Genomic DNA, 18,361 nt, shown 5'->3' with positions numbered 1-18,361 from the left:
ACAAATGAACATAAATAAAAAATTAGGCACCCCTGTTTCTTTTGTGCAGATATTGCCATTGAAAAAGTTTTAATTCTGTGTCGTTCTGTTCTTCTCACAGTTTTTCTATATATGAATAGAAGTAGTGAGACAAACTAAAGTTCTTTTAAGTAAATCTATGTAAGATGAAGCCATGCTAAGTAAAGAATATCAGTAATTATGCACAAGTTTTACTTACAAAAATCAGAAAAACTGTCACTTCAGAAATGCAGAGTAGGGACAAGGGGAATTAACACTTTATATAAAAGATTTTGGTTGTATATAACTTATTCAAAGGCAACCTATGAACCAGAGGAAGACAATATCTTTATTTTCATGAAAAACATACAAACCTGGGAGACACTATTTCTTATGAGGTTGTTAGCTATAATATCTATGAAAAGGGAGTCTGTTTACAAAAAAAATGTAAACAAATAAATAAACACATACAAAAAATGCAGTAATGTTTCTTCTACTAGGGTCACAGACACTCAGAAATCCAAGGCCTCTTTTGAAAATGGCTGGGTAACAAAAACAAAACAAAACAATAAACCATAAATATTATAAAAATGTTCCATATTATACTGATAAACATTTAAGATGATATATTCTATTTATGAATTGAAAGTCTCAATTAAGTTGATGAGTACTTTTTCCAAATTTATATCAAAATTGAAAATTTAAAGGATATAAATTTATTTTAAAAACTTGTGTAATTTATTTTATTTTATTTTTAAAATATATTTTATTGATTTTTTACAGATGAAGGGGGAGAGATAAAGAGCTAGAAATGTCGATGAGAGAGAAACATCGACCAGCTGCCTCTTGCACACCCCCTACCAGGGATGTGCCCACAACCAACGTACATGCCCTTGACTGGAATCGAACCTGGGACCTTTCAGTCCACAGACTGACGCTCTACCACTGAGCCAAATTGGTTTCAGCAAACTTGTGTAATTTAATTAGTAAATTTACCAACTACAAAAAATGGAGTTAAAGGCTATACAGAGAATTTTATAGTGATGGTTTTAAAAATATATAATATAGGACACTGAAGAAAACAAAAATTGAGAAAGCATAAACTGTGTTCATAGATTAAAAGAATTAACATCATGAAAATATCCACACTACCCAATACAATCTATAGATTCAATGCAATTACTATTAAAATACCAATGGTATATTTCACAGATCTAGAAAATTATCCCCAAAATTTACATGGAACCAAAAAAGTGCACTAATAGCCTCAGCAATCTTAAGAAAGAACAAAATAGAAGGTATCACACATCTACTATAAATGTATACTGTATACAAGGCCACTGTAATCAAAACACCCTGGTACTGGCATTAGACAAGACATATAAATCAAGAGAACAGACAGAGAGCCCAGTAAACAATCCATGCCTATATGATCAATTAATATTTGAAAAAGGAGACAAGAACCTATAATAAAGTAAAGACAGTCTCCTCAATAAATAATGTTGGGAAAATTGAACAGGTATATAAAAGGAAGGAAGGAAGGAAGGAAAGAAGGAAGGAAAGAAGGAAGGAAGGAAGGAAGGAAGGAAGGAAGGAAGGAAGGAAGGAAGGAAGGAAAGAAGGAACAAACCATCATACTTAATAAACTCAAAATGGATAAAAGTTTTAAATATAAGCCACAAAAACCATATAAATCCTAGAAGAAAACAGGCAGTAAAATCTCATATATCTCTCATAACTATGTTTTTGCCAATATATTTCATAGGCCAAGGGAAATAAAGAAAAATAAATAAACAAATGGGACTATAACAAACTAAAAAAAGCTTTTGCACAGCAAAAATAAATCAACAAAATGAAAAGGGAACTCACTGTATGGGAGAACATATTCACCAATGAAACATCTGATAAAGGATTAATCTCCAAAATATATAAAGAACTTATACAGCTGAATACCCAGAAGACAAACAATCCAATTAAAAGAATGGGCTACAGACCTGAATAGATCTCTTTTCAAAGAGGACATACAGATGGCCAAGAGACATATGAAAAAATGCTCATCACTAATCATCAGAAAAAATGCCAATTAAAACCACTATGTAATATCATCTCACACCTGCCAGAATGGATACCATCAATAAATTAATAAACAAGAAGTGCTGGCCAGGATGTGGAGAAAAGGGTCCTCAGTGCATTATTGGTGTGAATGCAGACTGGTACAGTTATTCTGGAAAACATCATGAGAGTGTCCTCAAAATGTAAATATGGAACTGTCATTAAAAAAATTGTATTTATTATTGAAAATATTACATATATCCCCTTTGTATTTTTCCCATTGATCTCTTCCACCTCACACCCATCCCTCCCATGGAATTGCCATTTGACCCAGCATCCCCTCTTCTGGGAATATATCCTAAGAAACTGAAGCATCAATTTGAAAGATTATATGCATCCCCATGTTCACAGCAGTGTTATTTACAGTAGCCAAGATCTGGAAACAGCCCAAGTGCCCATCAATAGATGAATGTATAAAACAAAACAAATCTGTGGTACATTTACTTCACAATGGTACACTGTGTGTCTGTAATAAAAAAGAAGGAAATCTTTTTTAGCATAATACGCTCATGGATAGACCTGGAGAGTTTTATGCTAAGTGAAATAAGCTAGTCAGAGGAAGACAAATACCATAGCGGCTTACTTATATGTGGACTCTCATGAGAAAAACAAAACAAAACTGATGAACAAAATAAAACTAGAGGCATGGGTACATGGAACAATGTGACAGAGGTCAGAGGGGAGGAGTGAAGGAAACTGGATGAAAATGGTGAAGGGATTAGCCAAAGAACATATATGCACAGGCCATGGACGAAGACAACAGTGTGATCATGGCCAGAGGAAAGAGGGTGGTGAGGTAATTTATTTTTAGAATTTTACCTCTCAATTACAGTTTACATTCAATATTATTTTGTATTAGTTTCAGATGTACAGCAAAATGTTAGATTATCATATACTTTACGAAGTGTTTCCCCTGATATTTCCAGTCCCCACCAGGCACCATGCAGTTATTACAATATTGTTGACTCTATTCCATATGCTGCACTTTATATCTCTGTGACTATTCTGTAAATTACCAATTTGTATTTCTTAATCCCTTCATTATTTACTCAGTCCTGCAAACACTCTCCCCTCTGACCACCACTAGTCTATTCTCTGAGTTAATTTAAAAAGTATACTCATATGACTGGCTTATATATACCTGGTATCTCAAAAAAAAATGTATGCACACTCTAAAAGCTGATTCTGTTACATTTTGAAAATAAAATGTATTTTAATAAACCCTGCACTTATAATTATTCAAAATGTGTACACACTTTTGGCAGACATGCTGTATATCAATCAATCAGTCAGTCATCTGGCTATCTAGCATCTGTATATAAATAGAGAGATCTCAAATTTAAACCAAAAGAGAGACTGAGTTGTTAAATCTTGGAATAAGGACGCCTTTGTAATTCAACCTGCAGACTTCTATGTTTAAAGAAACATACTTGAATTTAATACCCCTTTATGCCAAACAATAATTAATAAAATTTAAAATATACAGTGTTAATTCCCTTAATATTTCTTTTATTCTTAGAAACTAACTAGGAAAAGGCCATATGAAAGCATGGGTAGAAGGCAATCATCTACAAGTTGGGAAAATGGCTCTCAATAGAATTCAGTATCTTTTGGCTCTTTTATAATGAACTATGAGAAAATCAGCCTGTTGTTTAAGTGATCTGTCTGTGACATTTTATTATGGCAGCCTAAGCAGACTATTACACTTGTAGATATTTTAAATAATATTGATAAAATGTCATCTTTTTAAAATTAAATTTAAAAATAGATGTTTACTAACTTGGATTAATAGTAACCCATAGTGTAAAGGTTCAACAACTGGCAATTCAATGAATCAATTTGCAGAGAGCCTAAACACATTCTTTAGTAATTTAGTAACATCCAGATACTGTGAGAAATTGAAATCTCTGCATCTCTTTTTGACTTAGCCATATATTTTTCATGCTGGTTTCTGAAATTAATGACCATATGACATCTTGTGAATTGAAACACTTTTTGAAGTTCTAACACTAATATTTTAAAAGGTCAATCTTTATAAAAAATGCAATTTAACTCCAACATTGCCTGTAACTTTGGAAATTTTTGACTTCAAGTGTTCCTTATGAGAAAAAAAATCAGTTGAAATTCCCCCAAAGAGATATAGATAATGGCAATGTGTCAAATACTACTCTGTATAGTAATTACTTTTATCTATTAATGTGGTGGAGTGGTGGGTGGAGTGAAATTATCTAACTCAGATCTATATGCAGGTAATTTTAATAGGTACCCAAACTTTTAAAAAAGCTTATATCTATGAGCAGCCCATTAGGTCAGTGGTCGGCAAACTCATTAGTCAACAGAGTCAAATATCAACAGTACACTATTGAAATTTCTTTTGAGAGCCAAATTTTTAAAAATATATTTTATTGATTTTTTTACAGAGAGGAAGATAGAGGGATAGAGAATTAGAAACATCGATGAGAGAGAATCATCGATCAGCTGCCTCTTGCACGCCCCCTACTGGGGATGTGCCGGCAACTAAGGTACATGCCCTTGACTGGAATCAAACCCGGGACCTTTCAGTCCGCAGGCTGACGCTTTATGCACTGAGCCAAACTGGTTTTGCCGAGAGTCAAATTTTTAAAACTTAAACTTCTTCTAATGCAACTTCTTCAAAATAGACTTGCCCAGTCCGTGGTATTTTGTGGAAGAGCCACACTAAAGGGGCCAAAGAGACACACTCAAGGGGCCAAAGTGCCTCAAGTGGCTCGGAAGCCGCAGTTTGCTGACCTTGGCATTAGGTTAAGATGGGAAAAGGCCATATTAAGTTACGCAAAGGATTTAACAAGAATCACACGGATTTCAGGGAAGATAGGATTGCAACTGATTTTAACAGATAGAGATTCATCCTTTTGTCATATCAGTTAATAAATTAAAACTACATGAAAAATTGAAACAAGTATTTTTAAGATGTTAAATCAATGGGATTTTTTGAACTATCAGTAGTTATTTAGTCATTAATAATGAATGAGAGTAAATACCAATCTTAGACTGAATATTAGAGAGTATTAAAACCCAAGTAAAAGTGGATGCTTTCGTTTTTCCCCTTTAACTATTAGTGCTCTTGGCCTCTTTATGATGTCGCCTCTCAACATCACTAATTAGAACTTCCAGTGCTTAGGTTCTGGCAAATGATAGGTGGGGATAATGTCTGTACCAAGATTGTAAGTCCTCTTTTCAAATTTTATGTTTTAAAATGAGTGAAATGCTCTAGTTAGCTTTACATTTATTCTCTTTTAGTGTACAGAGATGTTTGTTACATTATTATCATGCCATTGATAAAGAAGACATATTCTCAAGCAACATTATAGGTTGTTTTGATCCAAGACTTAACTAGTTCATTCACTTTAAAAAAGCACAGACATGGCTTTAGATAAGTCTTTTTCAATGTGATTCTTACTTCATTTTTTGGTCATTGTATTTTAGAACATAAGACTCCTTCAGGGTCATTTGGTAATTTATGGGAATTAAAACAAAACATCACAGTGACTGGAAAGTGCTACTGACCTTTAGAAGACCTGGGTCAAGGGTACCAAACCTTTGCTAATAAGTGGGGCAGCCCAAAGAATACCATCTAAATGCAAATTGTATCCCCATTGAGAAATACTGAGTATGCAAAAGTACTTTGCAATAAAAGAAGATAATCCAGAATGGGAAGTTTGATTGCAGTTATTTCCTGTTGATTAATATTTTGTGTTAAAATGAGATAGGAAAAGAAAACCTTCCAATTCTGTCTTTTTTCATTTTTACTGTGAATACATTAAACAAAAGCAATGGCATGAACTCTGACATATAAAGAAAAGTTTAACTGTTTTTGGACAGTATTGTTAATGGAAAGATAAAACACAAATCTTAAAAATAAATACTAATAAACAAAACAGGCTTCCCCTTGGTACTGGTTGCCTACTTCATTACAACATAAAGAACATACTTCATACCACGAGATCTCACTCATTTGTGGATAATAAAGAACATTATAAACTGATGAGCAAAAAGATAGATACAGAGACAGTAAAGCATCAAACAGACTGTCAAATTACAGCAGGAAGGTGAGGGAGAGGTGGGGGAAATAAGAGATCAACTGAAGGACTTGTATGAAGGCATATAAGCATAACCAATGGATGCAAAAACACTGGGGGGTGAGGGCATATATAGGTGTGGGGTGCAGGGATAATGGTAAGATATGTACACATATAATACCTTAATAAAAATAGGGGAGGGGATAAAAGTAAAAGACAAAAAAAAAACTATTTCATATTGGGGGGGCGGGAAAGAACACACTTCAGTAAAACGTTTGAGTGTATTTGTCATAATCACTTTAGAATTGTTGATTATTACACAGCAATCTATGTTAGGGTATATAACATGACAGAACTATTGTAATTGCTTTAAAGTGGTTAAGCATAATAATATATTGACATTACTATTATCATGGTTATTGCATGGCTTTAAAAGAACTTCACTGCATGGCTAAAGATTATTTTTAGTTTTATGATTATTTCTTTATTTTATTTTTCTGGGGCAATCTCAAAAGTCTTGTGCTATTATAGAAGGACAGTGGTTAAATTCATAATTAAATAGCCTGATGGTTAGCAAATGAAGTGAATACAAAACCCTTAATAAAAATTCATATTTCCCTGGGTTCAATCCGTAACTTCCAATTCATTTAACAGAAAGGATGTGATGCAGAAAATAATTTTTGACTTTTTCTTTCCTCTGAATTTTAACAATGACAGGACCTTAAGTTTAGATTTGCATGTGTTATTGCCCTGTAGTTGTAGTTGATAAAGAAAATTCTCTTTTTTGAGCTCAGTTCCCCCCCTCTCCTCTATTCCACTTTAATATCTTTATTTGTCCAAATCTAACAACTCCATTAATGTCTTCACACCTCATGGCTTTTGTCTCTAACTCAGGTACGTCACTCAACTCAGTCCTTCCATTCCTAATATTAAATTGTAGGTCTAAAACTTATGAAGGACGTGGGAAAGGTTTTCATAAATATTTGGCATCAGATGTGGACAAAAACTGTTTAAATTTCCAATGTTAGCTTCCAGTATGCATTTTACTTTTCTTTTTTTTTTTTTTTTTTTACATTGAATTGCACTAATAAGGACCTGCCTTACTATGATATCTTGACCTGGTTGACTCTCCTCGATATAGAAGGTTTGTAACCTTGGAGCTTTTGACATTGTAGGCAGGATAATTCTTTATTGGTGTTGAGAACTGAAAATGGGAGCTGCCCTGTGTATTTTAAGATATTTAGCAGAATCCCTGGTCTCTACCAACTAGATGCCAGGATCAGCATGCAAGGGAGCATGGACACAAGCCTACACACAATTATAACCAAAGATACTTCACCTTGTAAAATATCCCCTGGAAAAGGGCATTCAAAGTAAATCCAGGTTGAGAAACACTGCATAAATAAGTGTTAGAAAACAAAAGGAAATTCCACCATATCAACAGTTATCTCTCAGGAAGATGATAGTCATGTGGCAACTGACCATTGCCTTTATGAAAGACCCCTCTAGCAAATACAAGAAGAGTAAATTGGGCCCCACTCAGTCCTTGGAAAACTTCCTGCCAAGACTTTTACAACCTTAGTTGCCACACATCTGTTGCAGAATCTCTAAGTCCAAATCTTGCTCGCAATATATCTTGGGATATTCAGATATGTACTGTGGGCATTTCAAATGAAACTGCAGAAAATATCACACTAATGAGAGCCCTTGTCCTTTGAATTTATTAAATGTTAAAAAAAGAAAAAAGAAAAAAACCTATACAGAGATATCCTTAAAGGCAAGAGTAAACGTAGGTGTATTTTGTACTTAGATTGACATTTTTCATACTAAGAACAAAAACAAAGGTGGTTAATTAAATGTTTACCTCCTTAAAAAACAACTTTTTTCATTGGTAAGTGATAAAGTTCCCCATGTCTCCTACTTTGGGATCTCAACTACTTACTTAGGAAAACCAAAATCTAGCTTCCTACTTTAACATTTCAGAAAGCTGACAATGAATACCTTCACTACTTACAAAAGCTCACAAATACTGAGACATCTTAAATTGATTGAATGCGTGGACCTGAAACGAAGGCAGACTTGTGGCTTATGCATGCCATTGCCATTTTGTTTAAGATGAAGTCTTAGCTAATTATTTCCTTTTATATGTCCAGAGACCTTAATTCAAAAACTAGTTGTACTGACATAATTGCTGCATTTTTTCCCTTCTTTTTGGAGCAAATAATTAAATTAGACCATCTTCTAAGTCATGAGGGACTTATTTTTAAAGTGTGCAAATAAATATATATTTATATAAAAATGATTTCAAAATAAAAAAGATACACTAAGAGCTATTTTTAATAAGAAACTTCAAAAATTGAATCAAATGCATTCTGGTTCTAGAAATTTTCTTGAATGTCCCAGAGAAGCAAGGGAGAGATACTGCCACCAGAAGAACCAGACTTAAAGGAAAAAGTAGGAAAATGCTCTCTAGTTCAAAAAAATTTATTTAATTTAATTGCATATCGCATCTGTAAACTTACATTAAGGTATATGAATCATTGTTATTTGGGCATCCTATAAGCTCTTCTCAATAAAAATGAAAGTGATGTAAATTTATTGAATTATCACTAACCCTATCTTAAGAAATATAAATTTTCAATCACACCCATTAGGCTAAATTGTGCCACTTTCCCATCAATCCACACTGCCCTTCTCCTACAGATGGCTGTTCAGTTACAAGAAACAGTATTTCCTATTCTTGAAATCATAGAAATTAAATTGTATAGTATATACTTTTAGGTTTCTGATATTTTCTCCTAGTATAATATTACTTTTGGATTCATCCAAGTTGCCATATTTGCATATATCAGTAATTCATTTTCTTAGATTGCTGGGAAGTATTTCATTACATAAACATATCACAGTTTATGCATTCTCCGATTGATGAATATTAGGGATACTCTAGTTTTAGGTCATTATGAATAAAGCTGCTACCCATATTTTGTTCAGTTCTCTTTGTAGTCCTCATGGGTAAACTACTAGTGGAAATACTAAATCATACAAAGAACATGTCTAAGTTGAACTTTATTTAAAAATATCAAATGGTATTGCAAAGTTGTCGTACCATTTTTACACCTACCACCAATGATGAATATGTCAGATGCTTACAGAGTTACTGATAGTTGATGTAATTAATTTTTTTATTTACCTGCTCTAGTGGGTATAAAGGGGACATTCTAATCAGAATATATTTTTTCCCCAAGGGAAAAAAAAAATAGATTTTTTATATAGGTCTTATATATATTTCAATAAACTTATCTCTAAATATCTTTATGTTATTGCAAATTGTATTTTTTTCTTATATTTTTATCTTGCCATTTCTCTTGTTACAGAAATATAGTTTATATAATTAGTCTTTGTTTATAATAATAAAAGTATAATATACTAATTAGACCTGAAGAAGCTGGGGCTGCAAGGGAAGTCCGGGTCCTGGGCGCCAGAGGGAAGCCGGTGCCAGCAGCTGGGGGAGGAAGGCCTACTTTGCACGAATTGTGTACATTGGGCCTTGAGCATCATATAATTTTATTAGAGGCCCAGTGCACAAAATTCATGCATGGGGTGGGGGGGGGGGGTGTCCCCTCAGCCCAGCCTGCACCCTCGCCAATCCAGGACCCATTGGGGGATGTCTGAAGGCCAAAACTGGGACCACAATCTGGGACTGCTGGTTCCTAATTGCTCACCTGCCTGCCTGCCTAATCGCCCCTAATGGCCTCTGTCATCTTGCCTGATTGCTCCTAACTGCCCCCCTTGCTGGCCTGATCACCCCGAATTGCCCCCCCCTGCTGGCCTGATCACCCCTAACTACCTCTGCCTGCTGGCCTGATCACCCTTAAACTCCTTCCTTTTCCCCCCACCCCACTGACCTGGTTGCCCCTCATTGCAACCCCTGCTGGCCCGGTCACCCCACATAGCCTGCTGTTCGGTCATTGTGTGAGGGCATCCTGACAAATTTGCATATTCCTCTATTATTAATATAGATTATATTTGCATAAGAGCTCTAAGAATATTTGTAGATGTGATTGCATAGTCTATTTACTCAAACAGATCTTTTGCAAAAATAATTTTACTTCTTCCTCTCCAATTGTGATATTTTCATTAACTTATAAAACAAAATAGGGTCTGGATTACAATGTTGAATAGCAGTAAGCACCCTTGCCTTGTTTCTGATCTATAGAGGAAAACCAGCCAATATTCCACCATTAAGACTTATTTTAATAGTATTATCTGAACACATTTTATCTATTTAAGGAAGATGCCCTTTATTCCTAGCTTTTTTAGAGTTTTTAATTATGAATGGAAATGTTACTTTTTATTTCAAAAATTATTCTACCTGTCTTGAGATAATCAGACAAATTCTTGTTAGAATGATTGCAATGGTTGATATATATATAATATATAATATATAATTTATAATATATAATTATAATATATAATATATAATATATAATATATAATATATAATATATAATATATAATATATAATATATAATATATAATATAATATATAATATATAATATATAATATATAATATATAATATATAATATACAATATATAATATATAATATATAATATATAATATATAATATATAATATATAATATATAATATATATGATTATGATATATGATTATGATATATGATTATGATATATGATATATTACATATATATAATATGCCAACTTTCAATGATCATGATGTATTAGCCATTTTACATACTTTTCAGTAAGATTAGTTAACAAGTTAATGAATTTTTGTGACTAAGGCCAAGCAACCATGAACACATTTGATCTCATCTAATCTCAGAAGGAATCTTGGTGTCTGTTAATGTAGTGTATTAGTTTAGAATATTCATTTCTGGAAATGTCTTTGAGGGGTTTTAGAGTCAGGGTTTTTATAATGGTCTCAAATTAATTGAAATATCTTTCTCCTTCCTCTTGTTCCTTAAAAACTTGTGTAATGTTCCTGAATGGTTTTTATTTTATTTTATTTTATTTTATTTATTTATTATTTTTTTATCAGTAAACTGGTCTGGGCCTATGCTTTTCTTTCTCAGAAGGTTTTTTTTTTAAATAATGAAATAAATTTATTTAATAATTATAGAGCTATTCACATTTTTATTATTTCATCTTGTGCCAGTGTTCGTAAACTGAGTTTTACATGGAGCTCATCTATTTCACTTAAATTGTTAAATTTATTATCATAAATTATAAATTACAATCCTCATTATTCTTTGAAATCTATATAATTATAAAGTCTGTATCTGTACTAATATTGATAATTTGTATTTTCTTTTCTTCATCAGTCTTCCTAGGACTTAAGCAATTTTAATAATCTTTAAAGAAAAAAGTCCAGCCGAAACCGGTTTGGCTCAGTGGTAAAGCGTTGGTCTGGGGACTGAAAGGTCCCGGATTCAATTCCGGTCAGGGGTATGTACATTGGTTGCGGGCACATCCCCGGTAGGGGTGTGCAGGAGGCAGCTGGTCGATGTTTCTCTCTCATTGACGTTTCTAGCTCTCTATCCCTCTCTCTTCCTCTCTGTAAAAAAATCAATAATATATATGTAAAAAGAAAAAAGTCCAAATTTCTGAATTTTAAATTTGCTCTAATTTTGTTTACTCATCCATTGATTTTGACCTATAGCTTTATGATCTCCTCCGTATAACTTTTGCTATTTTCCTAATTATAAAACAGATATTTGAAACACTGATTTTAAGTGTTTTATAATATGGAATTAAAGCAATACATTCTACTGTATGAACGATACATAGTATTCCACCGTTTTCAATATATTATTGTTCACTTGCTTTTTATTATAAGTATGCATTGTGATTTCTGTTTGATCACTGGTTATTTAGAAGGAACTGTTCACTTTTCAAATATTTGTGTTGTTACATAACATGGAGTTGGCTCAGACTCCTTCCTGGAAACTCTATGAGTGAGTGATGTCCACAATGTCCTATCCTCAGCAGCTCTGCTGAGCTCCTGTAGACCCATCTCTGTGGCTCCTCTTATGGAGTCAATCCATTTCATAGTTGGTCTTCCTCTTTTCCTGCTACCTTCTATTTTTACCAGCATCATTGCCTTTTCCAAAGAACCCTGCCTTCTCATGATGTGCCTGGAGATGGACAGCTTCAGTTTTGTCATTTTTGCCTCCAGCGATATTTTAAGCTTCATTTGCTCTATGACTCACTTGATTGTCTTTCTGGCAGTCCAAGGGATCTGTAAAAGCTCTCCTCCAACACTATATTTCAGTTGAATCATATTTTCTTTTACTCAGCCTTCTTTACTGTATCCAATTTCTGTATATTTTCTATATATTTTTTATATTTGTTGTTATTGATTTTTAATTCAAGTTCTTGATGATCAAATAATATGTTCTATATACTATACAGGGAATTCATGGACAATGCTGGTGTATATTTTTAAATCTCTAATTTAATAATATTATTTCATAAACCTGAAATATTTCCTCTTTCAGAAAAGAGTAGTTCAAAACCATGTTTGGACTTCAAAATTTCTTCAGCATTGTATAAATATACATTGGCTAGATTCAAACCTAGAGATTCAGATATAGAGGGGCAAGTAATTTTAATTAATGTCCTCAGATAAAAAAGAAACAAAGCTAAAAAAGCAAACAAACAACCCACCCCCAACCAGACCAGATAATTTAGTCAACACATCCTAAATTGTATTCAATTGTTTCATTCAACATGTTTAAAGAATGAATTTTGAAACATGACAGGTTTTATGCTGGGAGCTAGAACTTTCATGTAATATCAAGAAACTTAAAAACAAAGTAAGCATGTATGTGTTGTGTGTGTGTGTGTAATACCATACCCACTCATTATTAATAATGACTCTTTCTATAGTATAATGGGAAGAGAATAATATTTATCTAATAAATAAAAATATTTCCCTCCATTTAAATATATTAAAATTAGACTATAACTATTCCTTTTTCTAGACATATGCTCATATAGTACTACAATAAATGGAAACTTATGAATGTAAAATACTTTGCAACGTAATTTTATCATATTTTCTTAGAAAATAAATGAAAAATCAAAATCCAGGTCAATACTGTGATACGCAATCACACACACACACACACACACACACACACACACACACTCACAGACACATAGACATTGAATGATCTGGATTAAATTTAGTTCTGAAAATATTATGAGAAGCTGATTTTACTTAAGCATAGTGTTTTCAAAGTGCTAAGTTAAAATTCAATTGTAAGTAGTTTTGGAGCATGAGGTGAGAAAATGAATTCAATAACGGTTTCACAATTTTAAAAATGTCTGTGTTTCAAATATGAAAAGTTGATACTTTTTTTATGCTTTATTCCTGTTGTTTTAGCTCTGTTGAAGTTTGTCCTAAAAATTATATATTTTCATCTCTGTTTTTCTGGAATCAAATAATCTTACCTAATAGAGATATGAAAATGCAAAGTATTTCTCTAGTTGGTGGAGGCAAGTGCTTAGGCATAATAATGGCCATAAAAGTTATTTTTCTATATATTAATTGAAATCTTTCCCTCTTATTTTAATAGCCAAAAACTAAACTATGGATCATATGATAATTACATTCCAGGTAAGAAAAGGTTCGAGATTATATATATATATATATATATATATATATATATATATATATATATATATGTGTGTGTGTGTGTGTGTGTGTGTGTGTGTGTGTTTTAAACATGTATGATTAATTTAGGCATAAGAAATTATCTTCCATTCAAAATGATAAAGCAATAGCTGTCATGGAATATTAATAAAAATTAACTTTTTTTTTCTCCAACCACCTTTTTCAAGGGCTCTGTGAATACCTTCTAAAGATATTTTGTTTTAAATCTAAAGCAGATTAAGCAAATATGTACGGCAATATGAAGGTGGACAAATTTATATATTAGAAATCATTCAATCACAATTAAAAGGCAGTGTAGAAAACTGGATAAACACGTTTTCACTCATGTCAGAAATGTCTTCTACTATATTTATGATAGATTTTCATTAGTGTTAAAATTGACCAAAAAATTCATTAATTGACAGAGCCAATCAACCTTGTGTTGGAAGACTTCTTACTTCAAGTGCTTTTTCCTCATATATTGATCTTAATTATGCCTTTCATTCTATATATTTTGTCACTGATCCTGCTTCTGTCTTTAGGAGATTCACAGGACAAGTCTATTTTCACTTATACACAATATTGCTGCACATATTCAAATACAATGAGGATATATCTCTCACTTACCTCATTGGTAACCTTTAACTATTTCTATAATATTATAATTTGTGGGTGACTTTATCCTCCTAGTCATAATACTATAGGTAGCCTTTAATTGTCAATTTATTCATTAATATTCTCCCTATAACGATGCAGTTTGGGGGTATAATAAAATGCACTTTTGCAGCTTGGAAAATTATTACTAAGGAGATCTAAATCAGCGATTTTCAACCTTTTTAATCTCATTGCATATATAATATATTTTTTGCTGGTCTGACCAAAAAAAAAAAGGTTTAATTTTTATTCATTCACAACAAATGACAATTGTTATATTGGCTATTGTCATATTTTTATTTGGCAATCTAAGGAAAAAGAGGTCAATGATTCTGACTATATAGTTAGGTACTGCATGTTTTAAAAATTCTTGCAGCAAACTATTGTGCCTGTTGAGGCACACTAGTTGAAAATCGCTGATCTAAAGCATTAGCATTTAGATTCATTCATATATTTCCTGAACATTTTATAACAGGTTCTGCACTAATTACTTTGAAGGGTACAGAAGTCGTTATCGTATTTTCTGTTCTCTGTAGAATTGTGTTCTACCCAAAAGAATATAAAGTCACAATCTAGACTGGATTAGAAGAAAGACTAAAAGAAAGTAGTAAAATGGTTTCTTTCCATTTATCTCACTGTAGTTTCACAATCATTATTTTATATATTTTTCTGTAAAAGTGGGAAAAACAGAAAAATCAAATTTTATTTTCTCATATTAATATTAGAGGGTTTCAAACACTAGCAAATAAATGAAGACATAATTTTAATTGTTTCTTCATTTACATGAAATGTAATACCTTACTGTCATATTAGTTTTAGTGAAATTCTAAAGTTTATGTTTAATGCTTTCTTATTTTAGTCAGTGAATTAAGCAAAAAATCATGGAATCAGCAACACTTTTCCCTGGAATTTCCCAAACCACAGCGGCCAGGAAAAAAAGCGAGATCAAGACCTTCCCAACTACAAGCAAATGCAGATTTAGTGAGTATTTTAACAAGTGTCAATAGTAATAACCTTGTGAAAGCAGGTAGAATCATATGTCTTTACAGATCATCACTGGGTAATGAGATTTATGTGATGATGGAAATATTTTATATATTTACCTTTCTTTATGGCTATTTAATACTTCAAATGGGTGAGGGCAACTAAGGAACTAAATTTTACATTTCAATTCAATTAAACTCATACATGTCTTTAAAAATATATTTTATTGATTTTTTTACAGAGAGGAAGGGAAAAGCATAGATAGTCAGAAACATCAATGATAGAGAAACATTGATCAGCCGCCTCCTGTACTCTCCCCACTGGGGATGTGCCTGCAACCAAGGCACATACCCTTGACCTGAATCGAACCCAGGACTCCTGAGTCTACAGGCTGATGCTCTATTCACTGAGCCAAACCGGTCAGGGCACACATGTCTTTTAGATGTCATTAAACAATACAGTTAAAGGTAATTCAAATTCTTTTGAAGACAGTAGATATATTTATTAGTGTTTCACTGTACAAAAGTTCCCCCTTATTCTATATTAACCATTTGTTCAGTAAGCCTACATTATAGAAAATAGGTATCCAAAATGACAGAAATCTGTATATCCTAATGCTACAAGTAGTATGAACATTCAGAAAATATTACCCCGCTAGAAAGACTTCCTCAAAATCTTTATACTCCAATGCAGTTTCAATGTTTCTTCATTTCCTGTAATATAGAATTCAGGATTCTGAATCTTGGAACATAAATATTTCATAAGGTTTCTGGAGTCATCATGGAATATAAAAATGTTGACAGAAAAAGTTTTACAAGATAAATATAACATCAACTCTTGTTTATTTTAGGAAATGTATCCTAGCTATCGTGATCCAGGTTTCTTCTGTGTTTGTTTTCTTTTCTTCCTTTATTCAATTTGTTTTTCCATTGCTTGTTAGCAATACCTCCATTTTTTTTTTCAATTAAGATTTTGCAAATATTTGGTTACAAGTTGAAAACAAAATGAACCATTCTGAACAAATGAATGTGTACTGCATGGTCTAGCTTTCATTGTTGCAGTTTCCTATCTGATGATACTCAGTTTTTATCTTGCCATGTAGGAGGCATGTCAGGCTTTTACTGGTAAGCACAGTTAGCACTTTAATTTTTAGAAACCTTGAAGGTAACAATAGAGATCATTATCTGTCTGAACATATAATTATTAAGTATTAGAAAATAGTTTCTGGGTTAGCCTCAAAACAGAGGCTAAGCAAGATATTTAAAGAGACTCCAAAAACACAGAGTCAAAGAACTAGCCCTCTCCTGATTGTGCAGAGAGATTCTGGTATGTCATTAGTAAGTGAAGGTCTGTACCACTTTTGACATACAACCTTGCAGGAGTTACAAAGATACTCTAAATTGAAATGATATCCAAAATGAGACATGACTACCCATTCATAAAAGCATGACACTATAAACAAAAAATAAACTATAAAATCTACAATTTATTTGATACTCATTAAGATCTAAATTTTTTTCATGATTGAAGTTAAATGTATTTGGGACCTGGTTATAAAGGCTGTAAAACTAATACAAGCTATTTATTATTATTCTAATCAATACTGCAGAAACCTGATGAAGACAAATTAAAGGGAGGTTATCAACGACCATTATGGATGCACCGTTCTTTGATGCAAATTTCAGAAAGACCATCTGTCTATTTAGCTGCCAGGAGACGGCCTCCAACTCATGGCCCGGTTAGAGCAGCAGCTAAAGAAGGCAAGAAGGACACATTAGAGTCAGAAAGCGAATCCGCAGTTTCAGGGGAGCTAAAAATAACTAGGAAAGACTCAAAAAAAGAAACAGTTAGCAAAAAAGATAAAAGTTCAAAAAAGATCAAGGAGTCAACTACAGAATCAGAAGCTGAAAAAGGAGATACAAAGAAAGGTTCAAAAAAGGATAAGGAAGGTCCAAAAAAGGGCATGGGGTCAGATGCAGAATCAGGAGAGGAAAAAGGATTACAGAGGAAAGATTCAAAAAAAGAAAAGAAAGGTGCAAAGAAGGACAAGGAGTTAGTAGCTAAAGAACTAGTAGAGGGAAATGAATTGGTGAAGAAAGGTTCCAAAAAAGATAAGGGTTCAAAGAAGCAAAAGGAGCTGACTGACAAACCTGGAGATGAAATAACAGATGCAAAGAGCCCCAGTGACAAAGAGGATGAATCAAAAGACAAGAAAAAAAGCAAGAGAGAGGGCAAGAAAGAAGGCAAAAAAAGTAAGAAAGAAGGTGAGAAAGAAACCGAGAAAGAAGGCGAAAAAGAAGGCGAGAAAGAAGGCAAGAAAGGTAAGAAAGAAGGTGAGAAAGAAAGTGAGAAAAGTAAGAAAGAAGGCAAAAAAAAGAAGAAAGAAGGCAAGAAAGAAGGCGAGAAAGAAGAGAAGGATACCAAGGGAGGGACTGAGACAGAATCTTCTGATGCAAAAAAGGAGAAAAAGAAGGAGAAAAAGAAGGAGAAAAAGAAGGAGGGAAAGAAGGAGGGAAAAAAGAAGTAGGCCTTGGATAATAATTCAAAAGCATATTTACTGAAAGAGTAGTTCAATAATCTGAAACTAAATTTATGAAGAGGGAGCAGTTTGAATATTTAATCAAATATTTTAAAAAATGGGTGAAGAATACAAAGACTCAGAGAATCTTCATAAAATATAAGAAAGCTGTTAAGAAAAACTTAATAGATGATTAAGTGAAGGAGTTGAAGATGTTTATGCCTGTGCTAAATTTGGGGATATGAAGACTTAAATGAAAGATACCTAGAAAGATTCAAATATCATGCAAGTGAAGATGTAGAAGTTAATGATATTGCATGAATATGCAAAAGAAAAAAAATCAGTGAAATCTTTGAT

General features: G+C 32.7%; 1 protein-coding gene across 1 annotated transcript; it reads left to right on the top strand.

The window, feature by feature from the left end:
• Positions 1–2,855: 2,855 nt before the first annotated feature.
• Positions 2,856–18,105, top strand: CYLC2 (cylicin 2). The gene is made up of 4 exons (XM_036434247.2): positions 2,856–2,905; positions 13,772–13,812; positions 15,362–15,483; positions 17,096–18,105. The coding sequence occupies exons 1-4, from the start codon at positions 2,856–2,858 to the stop codon at positions 18,011–18,013; spliced, it is 1,131 nt and encodes a 376-aa protein (XP_036290140.1). The 3' UTR covers positions 18,014–18,105.
• Positions 18,106–18,361: the final 256 nt, after the last annotated feature.

The sequence above is a fragment of the Pipistrellus kuhlii genome, unplaced genomic scaffold (assembly GCF_014108245.1).
Source record: "Pipistrellus kuhlii isolate mPipKuh1 unplaced genomic scaffold, mPipKuh1.p scaffold_m20_p_12, whole genome shotgun sequence".
NCBI lineage: Eukaryota > Metazoa > Chordata > Mammalia > Chiroptera > Vespertilionidae > Pipistrellus > Pipistrellus kuhlii.
The sequence above is the reverse complement of the archived record's forward strand: the minus strand, read 5'-3'. Positions and strand labels throughout refer to the sequence as shown.